The 13,658-nt window shown below is 41.1% G+C and overlaps 1 protein-coding gene across 1 annotated transcript; it reads right to left on the bottom strand.

Moving 5' to 3' along the window:
• Positions 1-3,669: 3,669 nt before the first annotated feature.
• Positions 3,670-10,202, bottom strand: degs1 (delta(4)-desaturase, sphingolipid 1). The gene is made up of 3 exons (XM_038299391.1): positions 10,012-10,202; positions 4,195-4,937; positions 3,670-4,112 (listed from the first exon to the last, which is right to left on the bottom strand). Exons 1-3 carry the CDS (start codon positions 10,091-10,093, stop codon positions 3,966-3,968), a joined length of 972 nt encoding a protein of 323 aa, XP_038155319.1. The 5' UTR covers positions 10,094-10,202; the 3' UTR covers positions 3,670-3,965.
• Between the last annotated feature and the right edge of the window lie 3,456 nt (positions 10,203-13,658).

Below are 13,658 nucleotides of genomic sequence, written 5' to 3'. Positions count from 1 at the left end.
TCTACCCTGGCTTTGTTTGATCCAAAACTGATAAGTTCTACTATTGGACCTGGCTTTGAGTAACACAACCAGGTGTGTTTTGTTTTGTTTTTATCAGGGTCTCCTCCTCATGAGGGAGGTTCTGTTCCTGTGCGCAGGGGGAGATGGTTTGGTTCTGGTTTAATTCGTGAGCCACATCTAAAATGGTGCTAAAAATTAGGGGGTAAATTACAACAAAATTGTCAAATACCTGTAAAGAGAAGAAGGAAGAAACACGTCAAAGTTAAATTCAACAGCTGGTTTTCTTGCCCAGAGGAACATGTCGCTGGCCTTTTATCCCAGAAACGATTCTGCTGCCTTCTTCAGATCCGTCTCCTGTGTCTGAACTGGTTTCTCATCGTGCTTTGACTAGGCCACCTTAATATGGATCTAAACCTTCCACTACAGCTCTGGATCTGCTGATTCACTCTGGCAGAGGGGGGACCAAGTCATCCTTTAAAATTCAAATTTTTTTTTCTTTCTCATATTTCATACCTAAAATGAAAATGATTAAAAAGGTTGTTTTTTTTTTTAAGTAGAAAAGTCTATTTAGGACCTGATTGCAGAGCATGACCACCATTGCTGTCTAATCCCCTTCAACCTGCAATGAGTCATGGCAGCCAACAGAGCATCAATATGCACCAAATGCTCAATATTAACATTGGATTTATCTGAGATTAGGCTAATAGTTTGGTCAAAGGTTGCTTTTTAATGACTCTAAACACATGACAAAGCCAGCACAGAACCTTTACTTCTAAAAGGGAACTTTTCAAAAGAAAATCACTACGTTTGTTCTTCTTACAATTTCAAATGCCATTCAGTTCTGATTCTCTTCCCTTAAACATTACATTTAATTTTGAGTAGTTTATATAATAAAAAATAAAACAAAAATAAATACTCTGCATGTCCTAATTTAGCCAGGATGAGTTACTGAAGTACAGAATGTGAGCACTCTGACATTAAAGCACATCAAAGTACATAAAATTGGGTTAAAAAACAACAGGATAGACATGAAGTTTTTGCCTTGAATGATAAGAAAAAATTAAAGACTACATTTTAAAACCTATTTATAACAGAAAACAATGTCTCCACAATAAATAGGTTCATTTTCCCCTTTTGCTCCCTATGTTAAAATGTCAGGCAGGATGATATAGATTGAGCTGGACAGAAGTCCTGCAGAAGCAGAGCTCTGCTGTTTTCAGCATTAAAGCTGCAAACAGCTTAAGCATGAAAGTAGAACTTGTAAAGCAATTCACAAGTAAATATAAAAGCCCATAAACAGGTAACAGATAAGGAATGACTGCGTCTCAGAGTCAGCTGCAGCATTTCCAGCCTCTGTCTTCTCTGAACTAACTGGGCTCCAACCGCCCCCATTTCATTACCTAAATGTGAAGACGTTATCAGGAAGGAGCAAAGCGTACTGATTGGAGTTCAAATGTAGATTCCAAAAAAAAAAACCGCTACATGAGTAATTATACTCAGTTATTTTTCACCTTTAATAAATGTTGCGTTGTTATAATAGTTTGTTTTTTTACTCTAGATTTTGGGTTAAAATCTCATCAAAGTCTTAGCCTTCAATTCTTTGAGCCTAAATTAATAAAATAACTGGAGTTCAGGTCGCGTGACCAACATCCCCAGCAAATAGGTTCCTTATTGCTGGCAGAGGGTCTGCATGGTGAGGCTTTAGTCTGTAACGGCGCAGCAGGAGAGGCCTTAAAGAGAAATGATTGTTTTTAGGCTGCTCAAAGGTTGATTTAACGTGTTGAACACATGATAAAGCAGCACAGAACATTTACTGATAGAAGGAATTTCTTAAGTTTGCAAAAGAACCTCGTAGTTTGCGCTTCATTAAATTTAAAGAGATTCTACAAGACAGTTTAGCCTTAAATGATAAACTATTTTAAAATGGATTCTAACAAATCATAATTAAACATCCTGATTTGAACTGTTTTATATTTCTAGGTGTGCAATCATTAATCATTTTTCTTCATTCTACAAAATAGTTTTTCCCTTTGTAAAAATTGTATTTTTATTCTGTTAAAGCAAATGTTTCACTGGGCTTTTAAAAAAAAATAAAATCTAAAATGTGACTGTGAAAGGAAAAGGCTGCAGAGCAAAGTTTGGTCTCATCCCAGGACAGAACCTTCTACCTACCATTCTTCTTGCTTCTCTAATCTGGAGATTAGAGGTCTATCCTGACAGAGATTGTTCTGGAACCAAACCTGTATGTAAATGGACCCAGAGCTTCCTTCCTGAACCGTCTACATGAAGCTTCTCTGGGTTCAGAACCTGAACAGACTTCTGGAGGTTTAGATGTGTGTTATTGGGGGGGTTAAATTAGCATAAAGGGATTAAATGTTAAACCTGATCCTTCTTTTTGGCTCGCTCTGTTCTCACGCTGCTGGACGCGTTCAACATGAAGGAACAAACAAAGACAGAAGCCGTTTCCACTGTAGGAAAATAAGTATTTGTTTTATTGCCTTGAGTTAAAAAGCACAATACTGAGAATAAAATCAAAGTGAACAAGCAGAGCACCGACAGCGGAAGAAGAAATTAAAAACGCGTTCATCTAGAACTTTAACAGGCACAGCGAGGCTTAGTGCAACAAATACATGACCTAGAGTTTAAGTTTGACACGGAGGAAAGCCAACGGCTGGTTCTTAGTACAGACTGGACCGAACCGGAGGACTTACAGCAGCTATCAGACATAAAGAGCGATGGACGTCACCCCCTCAGCTGGGCGGGGGGAGAGCTTATGGAATGCATCAGTAACTGTTGGTGTGTCCCAACATTCCGAACCTTCGGCTCCTGGGTGGCCCCAGGAATACTTCATCATCATGGAGACACGTTTGACCTTCGTCACACCAGCAGGGACAGTTAGGACACCAGGAGCTGCATCAGTGAGGCCTGCAGAGCGTCTGAGCCTTAGGTTAGAGCGGATCGGTTCAGCCAAGAAGCAGATTCCATCCTCAATAAGGCTCCATCTGGCTGGAGGGGCCGCTTCAGAAAGCCGCTTTGTGTCGAGGACCACAGCAATCTCTAACAAGTGGATCCAGAAGCTTCTTTCAGGACACACCCGTTAACATTTAGCGTCATGGCAACCAGCTGTCCAGAAGCTTCTTCAGCCAAGCTGTGGTGGCTGGTTAGAATATGGAGAGAAATAAGTTCCAGTATTACTGAAACCTTTAAAAAATGGAAACGTGAAAATACAAAAGTTTAGCTACATTTTTACAGCTTGCTTGTTTTTTTTCAGATTCCTTTTTCAGGCTTCATAAAAAAAAAAAAAAAAAAATAAATAAAAAAAAATCTTTTTTATAGGAGGTCGGTTCTGATTGGTCTAGGCACAGACTAATAGAAATGCTATCTAACCTAATGGCTCTGGTTTCATCCAGAAAGGTAGAAAATGGGAAAAATTTGAAAAGAAAAGATGCAACTCCAAAAAAAAAATCTCATAATTAAAATCAAAAAGAAACAGCAAACTGTAAAAATATCGGTTAACTTTTGCAAACACCAGATGCATTTAAAACATTATTCTATATGAAGAAAGTTCCTTAATTTCCATTCTTTACCTTCAGGAATTTTGGCCCAAATTTCTCCCAATAAGAAAAGTCTGACTGTAGGATTTAATGTCCAAACAGAAAGGACCAAATATGGCAGTGAGAGAGAAAGGATTCTGATTTTATTTTGCTCATCTGATAGTTAAAAACCAGTACAAGGTAGCTGGGATGTTTACTGCTAAGCTAAGACATAACCCCCATTACCAACCAAGCTGGCCTGAAAGGGAAGAAAGATTTGGTCACATTCCAAACCCTGAAGGTAAAAATCTCAGTAACAAACGTTACCCCCCCCCATGAGCTGAACTTGATGCAGAAAGAGTTAGAAAGTCAGAAATGTGAGAAGGCCTCAGTCATATGGATTCTATAGCTCTGGTTTGGAGAAGCTCTCTGTTACTCCTGCTTGACGTCTCCCTTTAACTTCCTCTTGATCCGAGAGTACGGGCTCAGCTTGTCGTCCATGATGAAGTCGTACAGCACCCTCACCCACGACGAGTACTGAGGCAAGTCATCGTAGTATTCTGAGGCGATTTTCTTCACCTGGAACATAGAGCAAAGGTGGGATCAGCAAAGGAACAGGCCTCCTCCTCTGCAGGCGGAGGTGGCGTGGAGCCGTACTCACCAGAGGAAGCCGTCTCCCAGGGATGCTGGGGAAGTCATGGTGCTCGTTGTGGTAGCCCACGTTGAAGGTGAGGAGGTTGAGGCAGCCGTAGTACGAGTAGGTCTCGTGGCCCTTGAGGAACATGTAGTGCTCAGCGATGAAGTGGCCAGAGATGGGGTGCAGGCCCATCCCCAGCATTGAGCCGGCCAGCATGTAAACCACAGGCTTAGCCCCCCACATCCAGTACAGCAGGAAGTTAAAGCCCACCTGGACCGTCACGTTGATCAGCTCCAGCTGGCTGAGCGGTTTGGGGTTGATGCAGAGGGGCCGCACGGCATAGAACAGCGGCTGCAGGATTATCCAGACGAACTTACGAAAGCGTGTGCAGAAGAACCAGCCCTCAAAGTCTGTGGGAATGTCTACGTCCACGCCGTCGCCGCCCAAGTAGCGGTGGTGGTCCAGGTGGTAGCGCTTGAAGGAGGCGGAGTAGGGCAGTCCGATGGGCAGGTTGGCGAACATGGCGAAGTAGCGGTTCCACGTGGATTTGTTGTTTCCAAAGGCAGTGTTGTGTGAGATCTCGTGGATGGCGAGGGTCATGGAGTGGTTGATGCAGCTGCCGAACGCGTACGTCCAAAACAGGACCCATTTCCAGTCCAAGTCTTTGACCAGGTAGAAGGCTAAGAACTGGGTCACCACCATCATGCACACAATCCATTTCAGCCTGGGGTCAGGACCCATCAGCGACTTGATTTCTGGATATTTAGCTGAAGGGGAAATGAGGCAAAGGTCAGATACTGACAGAGAAACCATGACGACACAAACCTAAGCATCTTCAGCAAATCTGTTCTCACAGCACCTGACATGATGTTATGTAACCTGACGGGACGCCAACCATTCCCTTGGCCTCCACTGGAGCTCATGGCGTCATCATGACTACCTCTGACAGTTGGGTGTCTTATCACATTTTACGAATATTTAGACCAACATTAATTAGTGCTGGGCAATTAGACACAATTTACCAAAACGCAACTTTAAATACACTTTTTAATCTGAAATTACCAAAATTTAGGAGTAAAATAAACAAGGATGTAGAACCATCTCCTCACCAGTAGGAGGCAGTAATGGACCTAAAGGGTGTTCACCAATGGAAAGAAGATGAACACAAAACCATCGTTCAAACTTTATATCAGTGGCTGTTTCTCAATTCAAAAGAACGCCAGTATGGACTTGTGTCCTCGCCAAGTATGTTCTTGAGAAGGACCCAAGAAAATGTGGACTCGGGGAGAACGGCAGCACGCAGCATAAATATGGGTCAATTAGAACCGTACTGATGATATCACATGCCCAGCTCGTCTAGAGCTGCATTTCTCCTCCTGTTATCAATAGTCCAGATAATAATAAATTCTGACTTTTTAATTTAGTGGGGGAAACTGCAATTGCAGTTGTGGGCTGCAATACTTGTGTGTTCTCATGTGCTCGTGAAACATCATCATCCTCAGCACTAGCACTGTTCCATTTCACAAGAATAGAAGACCGAGAACTGACTATGGCTGCGTCTCAATTCGCAGGCTGCGTACTTCCGAGGACGCAGCCTACCTAGCCTCCGGAGGACCCAGACTTGGTAGGCTGCTCCGGAGGATGCTCAGCCGTTGGTAAATGGGACGGTCTAGCCTTTGGAGCACTTCCTGGTTGCGACACGACGTCATCGCGTTTACCCCAAACACAGCGCGAAACAAAATCCGACAGCTCGAGAAATACGGAAAGAAACAACAAAAAAATAGATATGGAAATTTTTATTTTTTTTATTTACTTGTTATTGGAGGAGGAGAGTCGCTTTGACGGCTTCGGCGGCAGCAAAACCTGCGACGGATTTTTCTCAGGCTGGCAGAGCGCAGTGGAGAGGTAAGATCTACCTGCTATTATTCTAACCCACAGGGGCCTGCTAATGATCAGAATATACCAGCTATTAAATAAACGCTTGTCAGCAGATTGATGAATATGTTTAAATATCAAAGTTTTATATTTATTTGTAAGTTTGTGATTTATTTGTTTAGTAATTTGAATTGAATAGTTAAATGTGTACAAACCCTGTAAAGAACTGACTTAAATCACTACTTTCACCATCACTAATGTTGTGTTGAGAAGCCAAACTGTTGAGAAATAAATAATTTTTGTCTAAATTATTATCCCCTTACTGCCTGATTTTATTTGCAATTTTATATATATATATATAAACATAATACGGGGAAAAAAAATCTAAATATAAAAACGAAAAAAATAAGTTAGTGGATCTAGATGAAGTAAAATGGAATTTCTAATAAATCATGTAATAAAGACAAGGAAAAAAAGATAGATGACTGAATAAAAATAAATATTTTTGTCTTTTTTTTTCTACAGGTCATAACAGCCCCAGAGGATGAAGAGCAGGACGACATGCCAGAGGATGAGGAGGGGGAGAACGTGTAGGAGGCAGTCAGTGGTGCTCCATGGCGGGACCAGCTGTCTGCCGAGGTGTCTGCTCTGGAGGAGGGTCTACCTGACCACTTTTACATTTAGATGGCAAGTAGAATCACATTTTAGCTGTTCTCATTTCAGGGTTATAAAAACAGTTTTAGTAAATTCATTATTTTCTGCGTCTTTTTGAACATTTTTAGTAACATGGCAGCCATCGATTGGATCAGCAGTGGAGAGAGGCAACCCCCACCCCCCAGATGATGTCCCACTCGCAGTCAGAAGACTCCAAGCTCATCTGTGTGGCATCCCATCCATTCCAGCACCACCAGGGACTCCTGCTCAGTCACAATTATATATATATATATATATATATGTTCTCTAATAATATTTACTGTATATCTTCTGTAAATGGTTGTAGTAGTTAATTTTAAAATCTAATGTCAATAGTTAAAAATGTTTAATAGTTTATTGTAAATACTTGCTTCTCTAAAAATAAACTGATGTCACTGAGAAGTTGTTCTAAGTTTACTTAAAATACAAAGTGATGAAACAGATAATGTAAAAAGGTTAAAAGACTTTAAGAACACACCGACAGCAATAACTTTTATAAACAATTTAATAATTCAATTTATCCATAACAGCAACACAGAACTTCAACTTGTTAAAAAAAACACCAAAAAAAATAACAACATCTGTCCACCATCCTCTCCAATAAATGAAATAATCTGTCCATCCTTTCCCGCCTCCCTCTGCCATCTGATATCCTCACTGATTAAATCCACCATTACTTCTTCTCTTCCTCCTTTCCCTCCTCCCTCATCCTCATTCTCTTCCTCATCGTCACCCTGATGCTGCTCAGCCTCTGCAGCACCTGGCCCTGCTGTGTCCTCAGGGATGGAGGCAATTAGGACAGGTGGGGTAATAGAGGGCCTCTGTCCTAATACCTCCTCCATGAGGACAAACCAGGGCCAGGTGGCAGCAGTAGGATTCCCACTGACCCGCTGCCCTGTCCAATGATCTTTGCATTCCTAAAGTAGAGGAAAACTATTTTTATCAACAGATGCTATTTTCTATAGTGTTTCTTTAAAGCTAGAAAAAAGGAATGTTTCATGATTTGGACGGATTGATGAAATTCTACAGAAAAAGACTTTGGAATGGTAACCTGGAGATTACTTTTTCAAGCTTACTCAAAGTGTAAATTAACATGAATATAATAAATGAAAGATGTAATTTCCCTACACATACATACATATATAGGTGTGTGTGTGTGTTTCATTACATTATCCAAACCTGAACATACTTTGTATTTTTTTTTTTTAAGTTGTCCCACACAAGGATCACTTCTATCACAAATATGAGATTTACAAAAAGTGGCATCTGAGCATCATTTGATGTGATCAAAAGATTATATTTGTATGTTGGTGTTTGAACAGGACTTCTTTTAACTTGTGTGACTTTTACATAGAAATGCAACATGTAGATGGAATTCTGCCTCAACTCTTCCCTCCATCCGACTGCAGCAGTATTTTTGGCCCCGATGATAAGGTGGTCATTTTATCCACTCCTCTGTCTGCTCCCTGGAACAAAATTACATGTAAAGCATATTTCTGTTAAGTCAACAGGCAAAATAACTGTTCTGTATAATTATGCCTGTATTGTTCTTCAAGCGAATTATACTTTAAACCTTATTATACTGTACTGTAAATAAACTATACGTTATTGAGTATTAAAACAAAACGTTTGCAGTATTAACAGCCCAGTACAGCTGGACTAATGTTATTTCTTCAGCTGCATTAAGCTTTAACAGCTCTAATCCTTTGTAATAAACTGATTGGGAATAAAATGATCTGATTGGTGAGGGACACGGCTATCAGTACAGTAAGATGTAGGTTAAAATAAAAAATAATGACATTTGTATGAAGGCTTTTAATTGTTGATGAACATCACGTATCAACAGGTTAGCTCTTAGCTTTAGCTGCTCCTACATATTCCGGTGGCTCCGTTACCGTCATGTATTTTAATAGATGTTCATTAAAAAAAAACAAAAAAAACACACTACTTACATATAAAGGTGTTCTCCGCACTACTGTCGGCGCTGCTGCTGCTTTCGGTTGTCCGTAACTTGAAGAAAATCCGACTTTCTTCTTCTTCTTCTTCAACTACTAAAAAAAAAAAAGAAGCGCGCAAAGCACCTCGGGAAATCTAGTGGGAGGCTAGGCCACTAAGGACGGTAGCGATGCGTCCTCAGAATTCGGGGAAAAGGAGGACGCATTTTAAGGCTGCATTTTAAGCGTCCTCAGAATTTTTGCCAAATGGGACGGCCTCCGCGCAGCGTTGTGACGTCACCGGCCTCAAAATGCGTCCTACCAAGTACGCAGCCTGCGAATTGAGACGCAGCCAAAGTCCCCGGATGATGTTCTTGCCACTCCCTCTTTACCCAGAATGCATCAGATCAGACATGTCCATTCTTGAGATCGACTAGCAGCCCTCTCTCTGCATAGCCGTGTGTGAAGGACCGCTGGCTCTGATGGCGAGTTTTTTTGTTTTATTTGGAAAAATGTTCATTTGATTAGTGTTCATCAGACTGTGTTAATTATCATTCCCCCAATAAATGAAAAGAGAATTTATTATCATCTGCAGACGAGCAGAAAGTGTGATGACATCACACGTACGCTTCTGTTCCAGTTGAGCCATATGTATGCAGTATGCTCCCGTTCTCCAAGAGTCCACAGAACACGAGTCTGTACTCGCGTTCTAGTGAATTGAGAAACGCCCATAGTTCTGTGTTTAATTAATCAGTTTCCAACCACTTCCCATTTTAAAGGACGGTTCATACAGCCTTTAGGCGCATTACCGCCACCTACTGGTAAGGAGAGTTACTGCCTCGTCACGGCTGGTCTTGGCGTGGTGACATCTGGGTTCTGTGACGCAGCAGAGAATGACCGGGGCGCAGTTATTCCTGTCTCCACCTGATGAATGTGTGATTTCAAAGCAGCCATCTTCCCTCATAACCCGCATTAAGCCTCTCCTGTTGGGGTGTGGTTCAGCCCCCCCTCCCTGTCATTCTGTAGAAATGTTATTCAATTCCTGCGTGACGGACATGAAATAACTCAGCAGCAGCAGCAGGGAGCAGCCATGTTTATTTAACATCCCTCAGGCCACAGACCGTTAGTCTGAGCCGCCCTGTTAGCTTAAACCCTGCGTGATCGGGACCGTTAGCTTTGCTCGCCGGAGCGGAAACCCGGAACTTCCCACTAAACCCGCAGCTTGTTGCATAATAAAACAGAAACCGACGCTACGTATCGTAACGACTTTAAACCTGAATTCAAAACCCTGTAAAGTTTCCTCTCCGGCTGAGAGGTTGCTAACTGGAAGCTAGCTCACCCAGGATCTCCTTCCTCCTGTCCGCGTGCGGCTGGTCCGTATACACCCATTCGTAGTCCTCGCGGCCCACTCGGTTCCCCATCTTCTCTCGCGGCGGCACCAGCAGCGGGCCCAGCCTAATGGTAAGGAGAAGGTCCAAAAGTTCGGCTTGGATTCGGAGCGTCCGGGGCGTCCTTGTCTCCCTACAGCAGCGGTTTAAGCCCCGCCCTCTCGCCGCGTTACGTCAATTGTTGCGTCTCTGTTACCTAACATGGGTTCTGTGCAGCAAGAGAAAATGCAGGAAAGAGAATAACCGCAGCTTCTGAAATTGCTTTAAATCACTTCCTGATAGTCATCTTTACCCAGAGTTCATGTCTGCAGGCTGTTCACTCTTCTGGGTTTTAATAAAAGTTACATAAAGATAATAATCATCAGAACTAAGAGTAGAGTAAAACCTGTGCCAGTCCTGTTCTGGGGGTTTTTCCTCAGAGGTTCAAAGATAGAATCAATCATCAATGAGGAGGGATTAAGTTTCACCAGTGATTACATCACAGGAAGAGTTCTCTCAGTTTCTGATGATTTTAAGAGGTTAAAGGTCAGCATGGTTATCAGTCAGTCTGTGGATAGTGGATTCTGCCTACTGGGTGATGCAAACATCAAGCAGCTGGAGAAAGGTTGCACACCCCCTGGAAGTAGTGTTCAATCCAATCATCCATTAATTTTCTGTCACGCTTTATCCCCGCTGGGATGGCGAGTGTCTACGGGTGAGAGGCGGGGTACACCCTGGACAGGTCGCCAGTCCATTGCAGGGCAACACAGAGACAATAAAAAGATTCACATTCACACCTAATGAGAATTTATAGAAGCCAATTAACCTAACAGTCATGTTTTTGACTGTGGGAGGAAGCCAGAGTACCTGGAGAGAACCAACGCATGCTCAGGGAGAACATGCAGAAAGACCCCTGGCTGGGAATTGAACCCAGAACCTTCTTGTTGCAAGGCAGCAGTGCTGCGCTTCTGAGGTATTTAGTCTTATTGCTGCATAAACAGAACCAGCAGAGAACCAAAATGGAAAAAATAAATTATTGCATAAACTGAGTCTTTTATTTTTTTCTAATTTTTATTTAGCAGTAACATATAAAGTGTGTTTTACACAGAATGTAGAACCAAACTCTTACAGGTCTCTCATCAGTTGATCATCTTTCTATATGATTGTCCAACAACCAGTATCTCTTTTTTTGTTTTTTCTTTCCTATCTAACTCTCTACTCTCCTTTTTCCCATTTCCTTTTGCCCCGTTATTCCCTTTTCTAACTCTCTGCTTTCTTCCTTTTATCCCCTTATCCCTCCTCCCTATTCAATCCCTGCATCTCCTCTCTGAGCTAATCAAAGTAGGCATAGACTGCTAACAAAAGACCTAGATATAAACAAAAGAAAAAATGGGGGGAAAAAACAACATAATAAAAGGAGGAACAGACATATTGAAACATCATTTCAGTAAATTAAAGAAACAGAGTAGCTGTGGGCCTCATGAAGGTCAGCCGTAGAGTCCAGCATCTTATCGTGATCCAGATTCAGTTCTTCCATTTGGATTATCTTCTTCTTGAACAGCGTTAATCCAGGCTTCCAACTTAGATGGTTTATCAGTCATGAACTGAGTTTTACTGATAAACGGAGAACTGCCAGCAGAGGATAAACATTTCCAAGGTTGATAAGGGATAATAAAGGAGTATAAAACCATTCCACTTCTAAATAAGAGGTCAGCAGATTATGTCAGACGATTGGAAAAATAGGCAAACCTTATGATCTCAGAGGAAGTTTGGTTACAGATCTGGAGGAATGTTTTGTCTATTATAAATTCTACAATCAGACTTTCATTTTGTCCCATTTTTATCACCTTAGAAAGAGTTCTGCTTGATGTTCAGTAAAGAACTGCTGTAATCCTGGAAATAAACCTTTCCTTTGTCTCTGTGTACCTTGGTGTGTGGCTGTTCTTTCTTCTGCGCTTAACCTCCTTTGTGTTTTTCCACTTCAGAGCATTAATACAACATCAGTTATATCACTTAAGCTACTTGGTAGGTGTAAACCTCGCCTGTCTGCTCAAATAAAGTAAATAAAACTGCCTGGATTGAATGTTGTGGAGTCGTCTGTTCAGCTGCTGCATGCTGAGATAATGCAAAAGGCAAGAGAAAATGGCAGCTGTATGGAGGCATTTTTATTCCATTATCATAGCAAGCAAAAAAAAACGTTTTTTGTTTTGTTTGTTTTTTACGGAAATATATAATATATGCAATCTAGATATTCAGCTTTTAAAAAACATAATTGTAAAAGGTTTTGAGAGTAACTTTGCTGTTTGTCATTTAATGTTTTAATTAATTTTCAGTTACAGATTCAATTTTAGGAATTGCATTCTTTTTAGATTGGGATTTCCAGATCAGCTTCTCATCTGGGGCGGGGGTCTTTCCTCTGGAGCGCCAAGCAAAGATGGGTTTCTGTTGCCCTGCTGTTAGCAACAACATTTTTATTGGTGAAAAGCGATCATCTGTTTGGGGCTTTAGGGCCATGATTTGAAAATAATGCGATTCCTTAACTTCATTTGAGAAGAACATTAGAAGATAAAAATTTGAATATAAAAACATCAACAATAAAACTAGTGAAAACAGCAAAGTTTCTCTGAAAAATTCTTTTAATTAAGACCTTTTTCAAAGTTTAATTTCTGGGATGTTTCTCTTCAAATTTACATTAAAAAAAAAGGAATCTTTGCTTGCTTCCTTATGAAACATCATGGCTCAGTTTGGTTCAGGCAGTAAAGGACTTAGGTCAAACCAAAGGATACCAACAGCAAATTAACCTCCAGATTATTCTACTATAAAGCTTGACAATTAAGTCTTATCTAAGTAATAAAGCAATAAAAATGAGAGAAGAATTTCCTGTTTGCTTTCTCTTAGAAATCATCCAGTGATTAATACAGGCGCGTGAAAGAAATAAGTAAAGGTTGTAAATCTGAGCGATCTGTCGAGGGAAACGATTAAAAGAAAGAAAGACATTATATTTGAGCACAATAAAGGTTTCTGTTGTTCTCCCAGACGGCAAACTGTCATGTGATGCTCCGTCCTTTCTGTGTGCTTTGCAGGCGGAGGTTTCATGTTGCAGATAACTAGGACACATTCCTGCACACAGAATGAGAACTAGCAGATTCAGATGATTATTAAACCGTGTATAAGGAGCTCCAGAGCTTCCTGCACGCTAACCATCACTCTTCACAGCTGACTGCTGTAATTCATGACTAAATGCATGCAGGCTTGTGTGTTAGTGGCACAGAGGACTTAATAAACCACTAGCTTCCATAGAAATCCACACACACTGATCTTTATGTATGAAATCAGAAAAATTGTTATCTAAAATTTGACATAGTATTAAATTTTTAAATGGCTTTCCGTACTTTGGGTGAGGAAACTGATTCCTTTTTACAGGAAACAAACATTTTCACCTCTGAACCAACAAGCAGTCATAAATACAGAGGAGTTAAACAGTATGATGACCATGACAACAGACTGGCTCAGACCCCCTGAATGGATATCCTCCCCCTCTGTGTGTCTCCTAATGACTCCTAACCTACAGGAGATAAGGCCTCCTGATAAGGTCAGCTGCAGGATCCTGGAATGTAGA

Source organism: Cyprinodon tularosa, unplaced genomic scaffold (genome assembly GCF_016077235.1).
Source record: "Cyprinodon tularosa strain WSP-4 unplaced genomic scaffold, ASM1607723v1 ctg428, whole genome shotgun sequence".
Taxonomy (NCBI): Eukaryota; Metazoa; Chordata; class Actinopteri; order Cyprinodontiformes; family Cyprinodontidae; genus Cyprinodon; species Cyprinodon tularosa.
Note: the sequence above shows the minus strand (reverse complement) of the source record. Positions and strands in the feature narration are given on the sequence as shown.